General features: G+C 44.3%; 2 protein-coding genes across 3 annotated transcripts in view; one reads left to right on the top strand and one right to left on the bottom strand.

Moving 5' to 3' along the window:
• The window catches only part of MTHFD1 (methylenetetrahydrofolate dehydrogenase, cyclohydrolase and formyltetrahydrofolate synthetase 1), a 62,216-nt gene extending 49,238 nt beyond the window's left edge, over positions 1 to 12,978 (bottom strand). Inside the window, exons 1-2 of the mRNA XM_044773734.2 lie at positions 12,739 to 12,978; positions 228 to 312 (exon numbers count right to left, since the gene is read on the bottom strand). Of these exons, the coding sequence (XP_044629669.1) occupies positions 228 to 312; positions 12,739 to 12,779 (126 nt within the window). The 5' untranslated portion in view covers positions 12,780 to 12,978. The remainder of the gene's footprint in view (positions 1 to 227; positions 313 to 12,738) is intronic.
• Positions 12,979 to 13,249: 271 nt separating this feature from the next.
• LOC106839162 (coiled-coil domain-containing protein 170-like) overlaps positions 13,250 to 17,524 on the top strand; it is a 43,869-nt gene continuing 39,594 nt past the window's right edge. Inside the window, exon 1 of one of the 2 annotated variants that reach the window (XM_070513765.1) lies at positions 13,250 to 13,731. The gene's annotated coding sequence lies outside the window, so the exon portion shown is untranslated. The remainder of the gene's footprint in view (positions 13,732 to 17,524) is intronic. The other variant, XM_070513764.1, reaches the window with a different exon arrangement.

Here is a 17,524-nt window from a genome sequence, read left to right as displayed (position 1 = left end):
GACTAGGGAAAGAAAGGGTCCCTCCCCACAGAGGACAGCAGACGGCCAGGATACACCGACAGCTAGAAGTTGAGTTGAAGAGGTGGAGCCTGCAAAGAGAAACTGAAAAGGTATGAGGTTTCACAGAAGCAAAAAGGAGGAGGGAGGGGTCTGAAGTGTGTGTTGTCTTAAGTGCTATTGAGAGATTGAGAAAGGAAGATATGAGCGGAAATCCACTATCACAATACCTGTAAAATTGCCAGGCACGGTGTGAAACCTGGTACTTGTTCCTTCATCTGAGTGACCTGGTTCTTCAGTCTCTGCTTAATTTGCCTAGAGAAAAAGGGAAGGTTGGAGTTAACACAATGTTTCAAGCACAAATAAGTGATGTGGATTATTAGATGTATTTCTCTTTTAAATTAAAAACATCTTCACTGAAAAGACATCATCTGGTATAATATGTACCATAAACTTCTCATCAATTTTCCAGGCCTCAAGTAGACTTGAATCTTTTCTAACTCCTACTGACACTGGCTGGGCCACGGGCTATGAGGACAGTTAGTTTAAAACATATCAGTTGAGAGGCCAGCCCTGTGGCCAAGTGGTTAAGTTCACATGCTCTGCTTTGGTGGCCCAGGGTTTCACCAGTTCGGATCTCGGGCATGGGCATGGCACTGCTCATCAGGCCATGCTGAGGTGGTGTCCCACATAGCACAGCCAGAAGGACCTACAACTAGAATACACAACTATGTACTGGGAGGCTTTGGGGAGAAAAAGAAAAAAAAAAGAAGACTGGCATCAGATGTTAGCTCAGGTGTCAATCTTTTAAAAAAAAGATTAGTTGATGGCATTCGAAATCCTACAGTGAACAAAAAACTTGGACCAACACTTCTGGAAGGCTGCTAATCCTCATCTTTTCAGCATTTCCACTGTCCAGGTGCTCTACAAAAAAGTTTTGCAGAAAAAGAACTCGAGCTTACACCTTCTGCTCAACCTACCCTAGTAAGATGATCACAGGGTATCCACATAAGGCTGGATGATAATCAACAAATCCCACTCCAAATTCAATATGAATTTATAAATTATATTCTAATTCACAAAAGAATTTTCCTTACACAAGAATTCAACAAAAGGTTAAAAGTATAGCCTCTTGTGAAACAAAGATAAACTAATTTACCAATAGATAACTTCTCAGTGATACAACAGGGCATCAAGTACATAAAACCACATCCATAAATAAATATTCAAGATAGTCCAACTTCGCCCAGTTATGATACAGTCATGAACTTCAACAGGATCTCTCTCTCTTGAAAGGCCAGTTTTGTCATTTGCCTTTCTTCATCTTAACCACACTTGACATACAAATATACATGGACTTTAGCAAGCATCTCTTCTCTCATTCTAATTTGGTTACTCCCAGCTCCAATTCTCCACACTTTATAAGTAACTGACAAACAGGCACAGGAGTCACAAGAAATAGATTATTTGGATTAGCCTAGTAAACGGCAAGAATGTTGAATCATACAAGAAGTCATGCCTAAGACTTCAAGATTTTATTTCTAGCTAGTGACCTTGTTTTTCCAAATCAATATTCTACACAGTAATATAGTTCAAAAGAAGAACAGACTGTTGAGTTTTCTTTTACTGTAATTTGACCTGAACAGAGGCCACAGTTCTGCTCTGAGGCAAGAGAATTAGGCAACAGTGGAGCTGCCAAGTTTTCACTAGGCTGCTGCTCAGACCTCCCCCTGCCCCCCAGCAATTACAGCCTCAGCTGCTTCCCCTGCAGGACAATCAGACGTGGCTCCTGGGTAGCCCCACAAGGCACCTCCCAGGGACCAAGTTTCCAGACTCCGCTCTGCCTTTCCCCTCCCTTCCTTCCAACCATTATATTAACACAAAGGGCTAGGCAAAGATTTTTACTGGTTCTCCTTAACTCTTCCAAGACCCAAACAAATCTTATGGGGAACAAAGAAACACAAAACAACCATTCCTAGCACAATATAAGACAATGACAAAACCAACAGGGAAAACAGATGAACACATCTGAGGCTCTCAATAACCTTGTGAGGTAAGCAAGGGAGGAGAACCTTTCTTATTTCCATTCACAGATGAAGACACAGGTTCCCAGCAGTCATGTGGCCTCCTGAGGGCCAAGGAGCAGAAGGAACAAGTACAAAGGCCCTGAGGTCCAAGGAGAAGCAGTCACCAGATCAGGTGGACTGTCTTTTACTCTGAACGTGATGGGAAGCCAACAGGGCTGACATGATGGGACTTAACATTTTTAAAGGATTATTCTAGCTGCTGAATTGGGAAGAGATTGAAGGGGGAAAGGTGAGAATCAGGAGCACCAGCAAGAAGTTATTACAATTGCAAAAATCCACCAGGCCAGGGAGATGGTGGCTTGGATTACAGTATCAGTGGTCGGCTGGCAAGAAGTGGTTGGATTCTAGATACATTAACATGAAACACAGAGAAAATGTCAGGGCTACAGATGACTTTGAGGGTTTTGGCGTTGTGAAATGGAGCTGAAAAGACTGACAACTACAAATATTTTAAGGCACAGAGCGGATTTCAACTGACACATTGAATTTATTTACCAAATCCTATAAGAATTCTAGAATAAGTGTGCATCTGAGTCTTGATGAACAGAGCCTAGGGACAAATAAAAATAATACTTATACCCAGCAGGTAGCAAGCAACGGGAACCCAGTGCGGAAAGGAGGTGGAAGATGTTTCAGCCCAGTCGGTTAAGAGCAAAGAACAAAATGTTCTGTATTTTCTATGCTACAATTTAAATGGGTCTAAGTTTGCAATTTTTTTCTAAAAAAAGATTATAGCTTGAGATCAGTTCCACTAACTCCATTAAACTTTCCTAAGAAGCAGAATTGTTTTTGAAGTTGCATTAGCAGGGATATTGTCTAACTAGAAAGATTTGTTTAAAAGCTAGCATTTAGGCCTCTTTATGAGGCATGACCAAAACAGCAATTTTAAACATTTTAAAATGCACATGAACCACAATCAGCAAGAACTGGAAAGCCCAGAACACCAACACAACAGGTGGAAAGTTTTCTGCTCTGGTAAGAAAAAAAATCAAGACGGTTGTAATGAGGTCTCCATAAGTCTCTTAAAAATTTCTCCCTGCCTTAGTTTCCTGAGTTGGCCACTACCTGAACAACCCTAAAATCAAAAGTAGAATAACTAAAGCCAAGTGTCAGGTATGCCTGAAGTTAAACTGTGGAAGAAAATGGAGAAAAAAGTCAACACCCCCTCTCTGTCTTTATTTTAGGGCCGTGAAGCTGTGATGAATTAAATGGTGGGAAGCCCTTTAATTTTTATAGCTCAGTATTTCCAGAAAGTTGAAATGCTGTAATAGAACACCTTCTGAATCACTGAAACCATCTAAATCAACAGAAACTTCCTTGAGTTGCAGATGCCTCACATTTCTAACCATGCTCATGAGTTATACCAATGTGGTAAAGATTCCAGGGCAACTATATAGGCACCTCGAGAAGCACCCCTGACCCCTGAGTAGTAGATCTACATATGCCAGTCTCACCGTGCTGCATCAACATTCTCTAAAACCTGAGGGAAGACCTATCTCCATCTCACTGGGAGAAATCACTACTAGTGTGCCAGTGAATACAGTAAGACAAGCTAGCAGTAAATCATCAAAGTCTCTCTGGTCCTGATGGATAGATACTAGTAAAATCAACAGAGCCAATTAGATATGAACAGACGCAGATATAGTTTTAACTAACTTGCTACTGGCATCTAGTGGGTAGAGGCCAGCAATGCAACTAAATATGCTACAATGCATAGGACAGCCCCTCACAATAAAGAATCATCCAGCCCAAATGTGAACAGTGCACAAGGTTGAGAAACTGCTATTGCCCAATAAAATGCAACGTTTGAGGTTATCTTCCCTTTATACGGGTCAAAAATCAAGGTGGAAATTATTTACGTCTCAACCCATCTAAATCTGTTTGAACCTATAGGACAAGAGTCACTTGCATTACTGTTAGTTTTCTCTAAGTTAACCTCTCCCACATACAGTTGTAAAGGAGTCTAGTCAACAGAAGTCAAAGGTGCACATCCCCACAGAATCGTACTAGCCCTGGCGAGTCCTAGTCAGAGCCTTGTACCCCTACACAGCCACCCAGATCTCTTTTGCCCAAAGTTTTGTACAATTATTCCTGGAAAAGGCCATTACAAATTCCAACTCATTCTGTTTAACATGATGGCTCATTTTCAAATTCTGGGCATTTTATGACAGAGATAAAAGCTTTGCCACAATACAACCTAAAAAGGACATTTCAGCAGAAGCTATAGGTAGGAAAAAGAGGCAGTAAAGGATGTTTAGCTACATGGCTAAGAAATCTACATGATGAAAATAAAGCTATCTGAATCAACACACTGAAATGTAGCACAAGCTTAGAGTAATTCTCAAAAGATCCACAGAATATGCTTTGAGTAACTGATCAGAGAAGAAGCAAGAACATCTGTCTTCAACATGTAGTGCATTTCTAAACAAGGACATAAATTTCTCTTTTTTTGCCCCCCAAGGAGTAGACTATTTGTTGTAAGATTTGAACAATGCAATACAATACAAATATTTTATTTCATTTGTTTTATTTTCATTTTGTTCATTTGTTCAATAAGACTTTTATACTGCTTAAAAATACTTCAAGGGGCTGGCCCCATGGCCAAGTGGTTGAAGTTCTGCATGCTCCACTTCAGCAGCCCAGGTTCAGCGGTTTGGATCCCAGGCGTGGACCTACTCCACTCATCAGCCATGCTATGGCAGCCACCCACATACAAAATAGAGGAAGACTGGCACAGATGTCAGCTCAGGAGTTATCTTCCTCAAGCCAAAAAAAAAAAAAAGGGGAAGACTGGCAACAGATGTTAGCTCAGGGCAAATCTTCCTCACCAAAAAGAAAAAACAAAACTTCAAATTTTTCGTAAAACTTAACATGCAGTTCCTTGTAAAAACTATTGTGATTGTGAGGCCACCTAGTGTTCCAAGAAATAGATACATTTCAAATTCCTAGTTTGTTAAGTCAAATTAAAAGACTAAATTACCTTCTTGTTGAAAATGATCATTTTCACTGATACTAGCAAAAACGACATTATATCAGTATATAGAACAATCAACTAATATCAGTATTTGCCTTTATTATGTTTAAGAATAAAATATTTAAAATAAGAATTATTATAATTTAATGAAATCTTTACTAAACTTGACAGGTACCTCAAATATATATTTGAAAGCTTAATGTGAATCTATTTTATGCTCCAATGAAAATTCATAATGTAAAATTGTTACAACCAATTCTCTCAAACTCTCTCCAAGACCTAGGAAGGGAAAGGTAAACTGCCTGACATTTATGACACGACAATAGCTAAATGGTGGAAAATTCTAACGAACCCTCTAACTCCCAGTGAGTGTAAAGGCCATCATTAATCCATATACACGATGATACAAAAACTGTTTATTTTACGTTTCTAGATCGGGGTTTATCAATCTCAACACCACTGACATTTGGGCCAAGAACCCATGGCTGTGGGGCCGTCCTGTGCTCTGGAGGATGCAGGCAGCAGCCCTGGCTTCCACTTCTAGATGCCAGTGGCACACAGCCACACCCCATCTGACATCCAAAAATGTCTCCAAAGCCATGTCCAAAAGAGCCTGGGGTGGAGGAAGGGCAAAACTGCCCCACTTGAGAACCGCTGATCTAGAGGGAAAAAACGGATCTGGAAAACTAGGTTGAATTGGTTGAGAAAGGCTTTATAAAAAGCAGGATTTTAAAGGTGGATTAAAAGTGCATTTGAGAAAAGTCATAGCGAAAAGGATGTCAGAGTCCAGGTGCAACAAACAGATGTGGCAGGATTCCTGAACCATGTGGTCCCACCCCCTCCCCCCTCACATAGGGGTGGGAGCAGCCTCCACTCAGATCCAACGAATCAGAATCAGTGACATTACGAACAGAGAGCACAGTCCTGCTAAGCTTTCCACTTCCTTTCAAGAAGTCAGGCATGTGGATTTTTATGTGTAATTACACACATATATGTGTTGGGAAGTAATCCAATCTTTAAAAATAACTGTAAGCCCAACAAAATATATTAACTACGTTTGGCCTCCAAGTCACCATTCTGCAACCTTCAGCCAGTAGCAAAAGTTATATGAGACATGACAGAGTGGCCCCAAGTCTAAGGATCTGTAAGCGAGCACCCGACACCCAAAGTTGGTCTCACTACGTCAGGACTCTCTGATCTGCCGTCAGAGCTGATTCTGGCCCCGAGTCCCAAGCAGGCCTCTGGACCATCATCCGAGGGGCATGTGGAAGACTGGGAAAGGAAGAGCAGGCCGAGAGCTCCTATCTGAGCAAAGCCTCACAAAGCCCTGGCCTTTCTGCTTTTAGAGAAGACTAAAGGAAAGTCTCAGGTAGAAAGAGCTTAGATCTAAAAATCTGCTTGCTAAATGAGCAGGGACTAGAACTGAGGCACCAAAATCAAACGGAAGATCCTTTATCATGTTAAGTCACACAAGTCGCTGAAAATAAATTCCTGACAGGCTCTGGCAAAATCTTTTACGGAAATAATCCTTATTTCCTGATATTCATCAAGCACCAGCACACAAAGCCGCATTTCACCTACCCAGGTTTCAGGGGAAGAACTTTTCATCAAGGGAAAAAAAACACTTAGCTAACAAAGCAAGGTGTGACTTGTCTCCACCCAGTCAAAACTGGACCGTAACCTTGAAAATGACTTTCTGGGGGCTGGCCCGGTGGCTGAGTGGTTGAGTTCACACGCTCCGCTTCAGCGGCCCGGGGTTTCACTGGTTCGGATCCTTGGTGTGGACATGGCACCACTCATCAGGCCATGCTGAGGTGGCGTCCCACATGCCACAACCAGAGGAACCTACAACTAGAATCTACAACTAGGTACTGGGAGGGTTTTGGAGAGAAGAATAAAAAAAAGAAGAAGAAGAAGATTGGCAACAGTTGTTAGCTCAGGTGCCACTCTTTAAAAAAAAAAAGAAAGAAAATGACTTTCTGAAGAGACTCAGTTTGGGTACCTCCCCAGAAGATTAACTGGTTCATAGGAGATCCTAACAGGGAGAGCCAAATCCAATGGATAGCAGTTTGCAGTTCCTTTAGCAAGCAAGTGACAAGCCCTTGGTAAGGGAGGAAAATACAGTCTCTGCCAGTAGCCTTGTAATTCTTGGTCAAGTCAGTCACATCTGGCTAAAGTTTCATAAACCATAAAATAGAGGGCAGGGTGGCCTGCGTGGCTGAGGAACGCTTGCTCAGGCACGTTAGCTACCTACTCCTTCAAGGTCAAAGATTCACCTGGTGCCAGGCATCACCTTACGGGAAATTATCAAGGGGAGCAAACTGCACAGTACAAGGCTGCTAGGGCCTTTCTGCACTATGGATGGGATTTCAGAGGACACAGTCGTAACCACAGTAGCACACAGGCTTGTTCTGAGAGCCTTACACACTCTTTTCACCTTCTCGGCAACCTCAGGAGGTAAACACTATCATCCATCCCCAATGTACTATACAGAAGAGGAAGTTCTCTGCCCAGGGCCACACAAGGCCTTAACCTCTACCCTAACCGGCCTCTCCCAGAGCCAAGTGGAGGAGAGGACAGCCTTTTTTTTCTGTCACCTCCAGGGACCTGCCTCCATGCTGGGCCAGGCTGATATCCCTTCTTCCAGAGGATTCTTCTGCATATGGGGATAGGGGACCACACAGCCCTACTCAAAGCCCCACTGTCCCAATCCCAAACTGCCTGATCCCAACCCTCTTGACAGACAAGGAGAGACACTATTCTCAGACCACAGCCCCAGTCAGGATTTTCGCTGGTGCCATGGCCAGAGTAGTTGGCTGCTAGCTCCAGACCCTGCCGCAGTCCAGCTCCCACACTCCCGGCTGCCTGCTGAGTGGTCTATTTAAGACCCAGCAGAGGGAACTCTCGGGAATTCCCACTTGCTCTCCTGCCCAGCCTCCCAGTCGAGCCAGCTTTGACATTCAAGGTTCCATGTACGGCACTTTGGAGCTCATTACAGGCAAATCTTTCTTTCTTTTTTTTTTTGAGGAAGATTAGCCCTGAGCTAACTACTGCCAATCCTCCTCTTTTTGCTGAGGAAGACTGGCCCTGAGCTAACATCCATGCCCATCTTCCTCTACTTTTTATACATGGGACACCTGCCACAGCATGGCTTTTGCCAAGTGGTGCCATGTCCACACCCGGGATCCGGACTAGGGAACCCTGGGACACCGAGAAGCAGAACATGCGAACTTAACCGCTGCGCCACTAGGCCGACCCCTACAGACAAATCTTTCAAAGCACAAAAGTGCCTAGAGGTATTTTATTCACAGGACAAAAACAAAAAGCTTATCAACTTCACTGTGGTGAGCAAATTCTTTTTACAGAAATAATTCTTCTAGCCCTGTAGCTAAAAGTATAGCCATGGTTCCATTTTCATCTTTGATCAGTAGGATAAATTCTAATTTCAAGGCTTAAGATTATAAGCCAGCTACCAAAGATATAGTTTGGATAAACACAAACACGACTTGTTTATTCAACAGGTACCTTCTGAGCACCAATTTTTAAAACTTACTATATGCCAGGGACTACTCTAAATGCTTTACAAGTAATGACTCATTTAATTTTAACAACATTGTGAATTAGGTGCCATTACTACCCCAACATACAGATGAGGAAACTAAGGTACAAAGAGGTAAACAAGTTACCCGGTGATCACAGAGGAGGGAGCAGCACTGTCTGGCTCTTGGGACACCACCCACAGGGAGCCTACAAATATATCCAACTGCTCTGGGCAACCCATAAAAGCTGGGAGCACCTTCGCTCAGTGGCCGGAGTGGCGCACTGTCTGTTTCTTCACAACCAGTCTTTCTAGAAAAAACACTTGATCAAGAAAAATGCCACCAATGGAGGGAGCGGCTCAAGTATAGCAAACGAGGAGGGAAGGTCACATAAATTGTACAAAATTTAGGGGGCCCCGCTTTGAAAAGCACATATGTAAGAACTGTGGTTTCTAGTCTAGAAACCAAATGAGAGTGGTTTATCCCCCACTGTCTAATTTCCACGCGGTTGTACAATCTCTTTGAGGACCCCTCCCATAAGCCAGGGTGGGCTCTCACCACCAGTGCCAGTGCACTTCACTCAGCTCCTCCACCCACAGTCAGCCTCTCTGGGGCCACCACTGTTGACCCCAAGGCAGTCATTTAGTAACTGGCAAGGTCAAAGGTCCATGGCACAGGCTGTGTTTCTGGTCAGGAGCCTTCTCCCCATAACATTGGCAGGCTCACGGCCCCACCTCCTTCAAACCTTTGCCCATAAGTCACTTTTACAATCAGTATGGGCTTAACGCCCATATTCAAAATTGCAATCTCTGCCCTTCCTCCCTGTTCTGGTTCTCTCTTTGGCACTTCTCACCACCTCACATTCTGTTTTGCCTATTTCATCATCTCTCTCTACGCATCAGGAGGCAAACTCCACCAGGGTAGGGATTTGGGCTGTTTAGTTCACGGTTATAGTCTCGTGACCCTGAAAAGTACCTGGCATATAGGAGGTACATAGATATTGGTTGAATAAGTGAATAAATATCAAAGAAGATACACAGTTGTTCTCTAACCCTCAGATCAACCCCAACCAAATTCAGGCTGCAACCTTGGAACACCCCTTAAGGGAGAAATGGGGGTGTTCCTTTCAAAGGGAGATAATTTGGCAATAAGACCCAGATTTCCCACAGGGTAGCACAGGCAGAGAAGGAATCTGGAATGATGAACTTGGCCCAGTCCTGGCTACCAGGAACGTATAAAGGTAGAATACTAAAGATAGACAAAGGCAGAGTGGGAAGCACGGCATGAGAGGGAGAAAAAAGATTCGTTTATGAAATTCCTTTTAGCAAAGTAGTAAGCGCCTGACAGAGTGGAAAACACCATGCTCTAGGTGAAGATCGTGGTGCCAGCTGAGCCTCTGCCACTAACGGGCCTAGTGAACTTTGGCCAAGTCATATTACTTTTCTTGCCTCAACTATTTCCTCGCCTGCAGGAAGGATGTAGGGAGTGGACTAGATTTTGGAAAAATTCTGACTGTGAACTCATTACCTGCCCTACCCTTTCTTCCCCCAAGGAAGAGATTTTACAATTCAAACACCCCTTCAGGGAAGAAACCACCCAGGACATTTGAAGGCTTGCAAATTCATCTCCAGAGAGACCCAACAGTTGGTGGTAATCAAGGAAGCTGACCTGCAAACTTGAGGAGTGAGGGATCCTTTCCCCAGACTCCAGGATCCCTGGCTGCAACGTAGGAAGTTCTCTTACCTTTCCTCTCAAGAGTGCCCTTGGCCTAGCAACAGAGGAAAGGTGGGGACACCCTCCCCAGAGCCATCACCTACAGCCCAACCTGCTCAAGCTCTAAGAACCACTTTCTTGTTCAGGATTCCCCCAGGGCCATGGCCGAAGGTCAGCAGCCTGCTGCAGTCTCAGCACAAGGAGCTGGGGGACTGCACTACCCCACAAGCCAGGCAGGCTGTCCCCCTTTCCAGAGCTGCTCTTCTCTGAGGAACTGCAAGTACTACCAGCTCCTGGAGTCAAATTCTCCCTGAAGGTCAAGGTGCCAAGCTGTGGAGTCTCTGAAAGAGTCATTTTATAAGCACATTAAAGAAAAATCTTCTGTAAGTACAATAACACCTCAGTCTTACTGTTCCTTTATGATTGTGCTCGTAGGAACTCATTGCTCACCATGGGGCACTGTAAAAGTTTAGCCATGTTAGCTCTGAGGAGATAAAGGAGAAGGACCCGTCCAATACCCAGAACAGTCTTTTCCAGAAAATGTTTTCAATACTTGTGGCTAACTCACTGCCATACTCCTCTTCAACGATGAGAATTGGATTTAGATTTAAGGCTTTAGATAAGTGGTTCTAAACCTTTAAGCAGAAATGTGCAAATATTCCAGCAAAAGACATCTAAAAGAATGCTCGTAGCAGCACTATTCAGAATCCCCAAAAACTAGAAACTGAAATGTCCATGGATATATAAATAGTGGAATATTCATATAGCAGAACACAATACACTTATGAGAGTAAATGAACTACAACCACATGCAACATGGAATAATCTCAGGAACACGATGCTGACTGCAAGAATCCCGACACAGAACACTTTATACTGCAGGACCTCATTTACATAAAGTTCAAGAGCAGGCGACACTAATCTACAGGGTTGGAAGTCCAGATAGTGATCACTTTTGTGGGAGGTGCTAAGTGGATGGAGGTGAGATGGGGGCTTCTGGTGTGCCAATGTCCTTTCTTGATCTGGATGCTAGTTACTCAGGCAAGTTCAGTTGCGAAAATTCACTGAGCTGTATACTTATGGAGCTTACAGACATATTTAACTTGCTCTCCACTCAACCAAAACATATCCAGTAAGCACCTATTCTCAGCAGCCGGCCAAGATGCAAACCTAAATAATTTGTTCACAACCAGTCTTTCTAAAAGGAAGATTTTACCAAGCCAAAGCCACTGGTAGAGGGAGTAGGTTTGAATACATACAAGAAAACAAAAAACAAAGGTTAAACAGAAACAATACAGTTTACTAAACCACAGTTGAAAAGCACTCAGATCTAAGTGTTGTGACTTCCAGTCTAAAAGTCCGGGGTTCCTTCTCAGCAAGGTGAAAGATTCATCACAATCTAATTTACATCTCACTTCTTTGTCCACCATCTCTACCTTCCAGGAAACAATCATTTTGCCCCAAGGTGGGTTTCACCACCAAGGACTCTATAATTCACTCAAAAACCTCTACTCACAAAATTAGGGGTTCACAGGACAGTTACTGTTGCCAGCTGCAGCAATTACTAAATAACTGGTGAGGTCCAAGGTCCCAAGAGCAACCTCCAGCATCACACAAAAAATATCCTTCCCTCTTCTACTCTCATCTTTCCCCACTAGTCACCTCCTAGACAAAAAGCAGTGGGGCATTACTTCCCCGGAGTAAGTTTGGCAATCACATCCACTGGTTAAGCGTTCAGATTTCCTGTAGGGCTAGAAAACGCAGAGGTCAAATGGAATACGGAACACTGTCAGGACTCAAGAGCCAAACCGGAAAGTAACTCCAGGGCCAGGACGCGGACATGGCTGTTAGAGGAGCATGAAACTGAAGGGAAAAGAAAAGTTTATTAGGTTCCGCTTAGCAAATAATGACTGTAGTGAGGTGGGAAAAGCTATGAGCTGGAAGAAGACCCTCTGGCACTAATCAGCCTTGTAACCTTGCCAGGTCTTGTCTCCTCACTAATCTCAGTTTCCAAGCCTCCAAATTATAGGGGAAGGGGGTAAACTGGATTTCTGAGTTCTGACTGTGGTGCTGCAGGTAGAACAAACTACTCTCTCTTCTGGCAGAAAGTTGTCAGCAGCTGCACTTTCGGGAGCATAGTCTGGCCGAGTAAGGGTACCTGTCCCAGCAGCACAGGAGCCAGCGGCCACAGCCATTAGGCAGCCCATCTGCAAACCCAGGCTATGCCCTGGACTCCTTTCTTCGGCTGCAGGGAACCGGCCTTGAAGTGTGAAGGGCTCAAAACAACGTCCTCCCTCCCCACCCGGCTGGCCTGACTCTTGCGCTATAAATCTCCCTCCCGCAAAAAATGGGTCCATGGGGACCTGCACATCCCGCTCAGAGCCCTTGCCTGCAGCCCAACAGGTCCTAACAAATGACAGGTGCTTACGCGGAGACCACCTTCCCGTTCAGGATTTCCGCCGGCGCCATGACCCTTATTAGTCCGCTGCCCACGATGGACGCCGCCAAAACCAAGGTACGACACCCTCCACTGCGGCGTGGGACAGCCCAACCCACGTGCTCAGCGACCGCTCAGGGAGATTACGCAACTGCGCCTGCGTACCACCCTCTCTCCCCCCCCCCGCCCCGGGACGCGGATGCGCGTGCGCAGTCTGGAAGGACGCAGGCCCCTTAAACCGCGGGTGGCGGAGGGGTAGCGGGTCTGAAATGCCGCGGGAAGATGAAGGAACTCGGTGACGACTGGAGGGCGAAAATGATTGGCTGGTGGAAGGGGCGAGCCGGATGGCGTCTGCCTGTGGGGCGGGGCACCCGTGAGGAGGCGTCGGGACGCGACTGCAGGCCCTCGCTGGCGGGACAGGGGGCGGGACCGGGAGGGGCGGTCTCGCGGGAACAGTTTCGCGGGCGCGGGAGACAGGCGTGTCTCTGGGACACGCCCGGTGGAGGGCGCGCGCCTCCGGGGCTGAGGGCGCGGCGCTCCCGCGCGCAGTTCAGGCCTGACTCCCGCGCGGGGACTTGGTGGCCGCCGGGCCGGCCCGCGGAGGTTAAACCTGCAGCGCGTGGGGGGGCTTCCGGCATTCTCGACCGGCGCCGTCAGGCTGGTGTCGGGGACGCCACCCCAATTCCGAGCTGGAGGGTCTGAGTGGCGCCCGTAACTGGTTTTAAAACCTCAGGTGACCCTGAAGCTCGGCCAGGGTTCAAGCCCAGCCCGCCGAGCTGGCGCGCCGCGTGGCTCCCCCAGAGCCCGGGGTAACCCCGGGGTCGGCCAGTGCGGGCAGGGAAGGGTCGTCGGCCCTGCAAGTCGTTGTGGGGTCCCGCACGCAGATGTGGGGTTGGAGAGCGGACGCGGGCCTGACATGCACGAGATGCCAGGTGTCGGACGAGGGCGGACACTGCTCCCCTGGGCGTCCGCTCTGGAGGAGAAGTGAGACGGGGCGTCTGCTGGGGGGGCAGGACGGGAGGATGGAGGCTGCTGGGACGCTTGTGAGAAGTGGTCCTGCCGGTTTCCGAGTCGGATGAGTTAGATTACAGTCATCCAATATAGTTCTGGAGATAAATTGTTCAGGTCACTTTATTTTTTCCCCAGCTTTATTGAGATATTGTTGACGTGTAACATGTGAGTTTAAGATGTACAACGTGGTGATTCGATACATGTCTATATTTCGAAATGATTACCACCATAAGGTTAATTAACACTTCCATCCCCTCACATAATTACCTTTTTTGTGTGTGGTGATAATATTTAAGATGTACTGTAACTTTCAAGTATATAATACAGCATTATTAATTATGTCACCAGCTGTACATTAGATCCCCAGAATTTATTCATCTTATGGCTGGAAGTTTGTACCCTTTGACTAACATCTCCCCATTTCCCCACCTCCCAGCCCCTGGCAACCGCAATGCTACTCTATGAGTTCGGTATTTTCAGATTCCACGTATAAGTAATATCTTACAATATTTTCTTTCTCCAACTTCACTTAGCATAATGCCCTCAAGGTCCATCCATGTTGTCCTAAAAGGCAGGACTTTCTTCTTTATGGCTGAATAATATGTGTGTGTGTGTGTGTGTATGTATGGTGCATGTCACATTTCTTTGTCCACTCATCCATGGATGGACGCTTACGTTGTTTCCATGGCTCGGCTATTGTGAATAACGCTGCAGTGACCCTGGGGGTGCAAATATCTCTTTGAGAGAGTAATTTTGTTCAGGTCACTTTGGACATGACCAAACATCTGGGTTTCTTTTTTCTTTTTTGGGGGGGGAAGATTAGCCCTGAGCTAACTGCTGCCAATCCTCCTCTTTTTGCTGAGGAAAACTGGCCCTGAGCTAACATCCATGCCCATCTTCCTCTACTTTTTATATGTGGGACGCCTACCACAGCATGGCTTGCCAAGTGGTGCCATGTCCGCACCCGGGATCCAAACTGGTGAACCCTGGGCCACCAAAGTGGAATGTGTGAACTTAACCGCTGGGCCACCGGGCCGGCCCCTGGCTTTCTTTTATAAACCATTTCTTAGGATGGTGTGTTGGAAGTAAGGGCAGAGCTCATCTATTGAACTGGATTCATTTTTTAAATATGTGGGCTTTTGGTAAGTGGCTTTTGCCTTATTCCTAAATTCTAAGAATATTTTACAGTAGCCCCATATATGAAATTAGTCTTTTTTGTTTTATTAGCAATTTTATTGAGGTATAATTTACATAGTATAAAATTCAACCAGCTTAAGTGTACCAGTCAATGATATTTAGTATGGTTACAGAGTTGTGCAACCATCACCATAATAGAGAATCTTTGGTGAGTTTTTTTCTTTTACTTGCTTTTACTTTACTAATCTTAAAGTTTCCACAAGTGGACACATTAGAGATACAACTTAGTAACATATAGTAACTTGATAATATAAGGACCTCTGAATACATAACTTCACATTATGTTATCCCTGAACAAGTGACATTAAGAGGAAAATTGAAGCAAATGTTCCTAGTAAATTGTGATTGTGAAACTTTTGTGGCTTATAATACCAAATAGATATTGACTACTTCAGCTGTCTTGTATTTTGTGAGGAAGATTTGTCCTAAGCTAACGTCCATTGCCCATCCTCCTCTTTTTTTTTTTTTTTTTTCTCTTTTGCTTGAGGCAGATTAGCCCTGAGCTAACATCTGCGCCAGTCTTCCTCTATTTTGTATGTGGGAGGGCTCCACAGCATGGCTGATGAGTGGTGCTGGGTCCACGCCAGGGATCCAAACCTGTAAACCTGGGCTGCCGAAGTGGAGCACGCGGAACTTTAACCACTCAGCCATGGGGCCGGCCCCCTCCCTGTCTCATTTTTATCATATATAGTTGGAGATAGTGGGACAGTGATTCTTAACCATAAAGTCACATTAGAATTACCTGTGCAGCTTTTAAAAATTATTTATGCCTAAGCTCCACCGTTGACCAGTTAGGTCAGAACTTGGGGTAGGGTCACGGTATCAATATTTTTTGAAGTTTTCTTTAAGATCTAATGTGCAGGCAAGGTTGAGAACCACTGGATTAGACGATATTTGAAGTATAATCCTAGTGCTTCTGGTATCAGGAATACGCAATAGGGACATACTTCCTCTGGTGTAAAAGTATTTCCTTAGAATAACAGTTTTTCAGACAAATCATCTTTTGCTTTAGGAATGGTAGATGGAATCATTATTTTTTCCTCTTCTCAAAGTACTTCTTCCTTGATGAGGCATAGGTATTGGAGTACAAAAATTTGACCTAATCCAAGAATTTCACAAAAGAAAGACCCAAAATATGAGTTTCACGTTTGCTGGAGTGTTTACTTTTGATGGGATCACTTTCTCAAGATTTCTTAAGTTCACTAATGCTTGATGCAACCATTTGTTTTCACTTCATCAATTAGGGAAAGACCCGCAGGTCTTGCTGTATCACTTTAGGAGGTCCCTTTCCCTTCCTTGGGCCTCTGTGATGCGCTCACCTAGCAACAGCTCCTTTCATGCGCAGACATTCTACTGGCAAACTGTGCAGGGCAGCCACTCATACTGGTTGATTCAGATTTCTTCTGGGAATTGACCTTGGTTTGGGAATTTTCTCTTGTGCCCGATATGGTAAAAATTTATGGTTTTTACTTTCTACTAAATGAAGCATGGCATACTGTATCTAATTTGAAGCATTGATAAATCTTATGAGTGTGTTAAAAATAGAATAGTCACGTACAAACCTAAAATCAAAGAATAGTTGTGTCATATTGCTGTATTTGTTTATTTTTACTTTAGACTCCTGATACATTTTTATTGTATCTTTTAAAGGTTAGTTTGGGAGAGCAGTCCTATCGTCTATATAAGTTAACTTTGTATGAACAGTTTGTTCATTTTGGGTTTTTTTTTCCTTTTGGGTTCTTTAGTTGTTCAATCTGTAATTTTTGTGCCTAGTATGGGATGATAGAGATAAACCAGGAATAGATCCTGCTCTTAGGTAGCTTTAATGTAGTAGGAGAGAGAAGATTTTTACATAATATAATATTGAGTGAGATAACAATCAAAAGAAAATAGAGATCATATACTTTCAGAGTTAGGAGGAGAGAGAGTGTCCTCACCTTGCAGGGAGCAGGAAGGAGGTGCAACTTGAGCTGATACTGCAGGATTTGTATCTTCATGCTTCTGGGGATGTACTTTGGCCCATGCCGCAGCTTGTTTCTTAGAGGCAATATGAGTGAAATTCATTAAGTTTTTGATAGAGCACAAGATTCATAAAATGGTAAGGAAATTAAAATAAAAGGAAAGGAAAGGATTCTTAAGAAGACCTTTGTCCCCAGTATCATTTTTGTTCCAGGACTGAGGAGCAGTTTATCTTCCCTTTTCATTCAGCAAAACTTAAGTTGTTCTTTGCTTATCTTCTTTGGTTCTTAGAAAAGGAACTGATATAGAAATGATTTTAGGTATCAAACAATGAAAATGAGGAAGAGACTAAAGTCTCATTAGAGATGTTTTTAATAATTGCCTTCAATATCAATAAATCAAAAATGAATTAATTGAGGAATTTCAAAATGGATTTCAGGGTTAGCAAAGAAAACTAGGCCTCCATGCTTTCTCTTCCATGTTCTTCAAATGACACTATCCTGGTGGGGTTTTTTTCCCCCTCCTCTTATGAAAATCCTTCTCATTCTGGGACTGTTCCATCTTCTGGGAGATAATACCCAGCAAAGGAAACACATACCCCACTTACATG

The sequence above is a fragment of the Equus asinus genome, chromosome 7, assembly GCF_041296235.1.
Source record: "Equus asinus isolate D_3611 breed Donkey chromosome 7, EquAss-T2T_v2, whole genome shotgun sequence".
NCBI classification, from domain to species: Eukaryota; Metazoa; Chordata; class Mammalia; order Perissodactyla; family Equidae; genus Equus; species Equus asinus.
The sequence above is the reverse complement of the archived record's forward strand: the minus strand, read 5'-3'. Positions and strand labels throughout refer to the sequence as shown.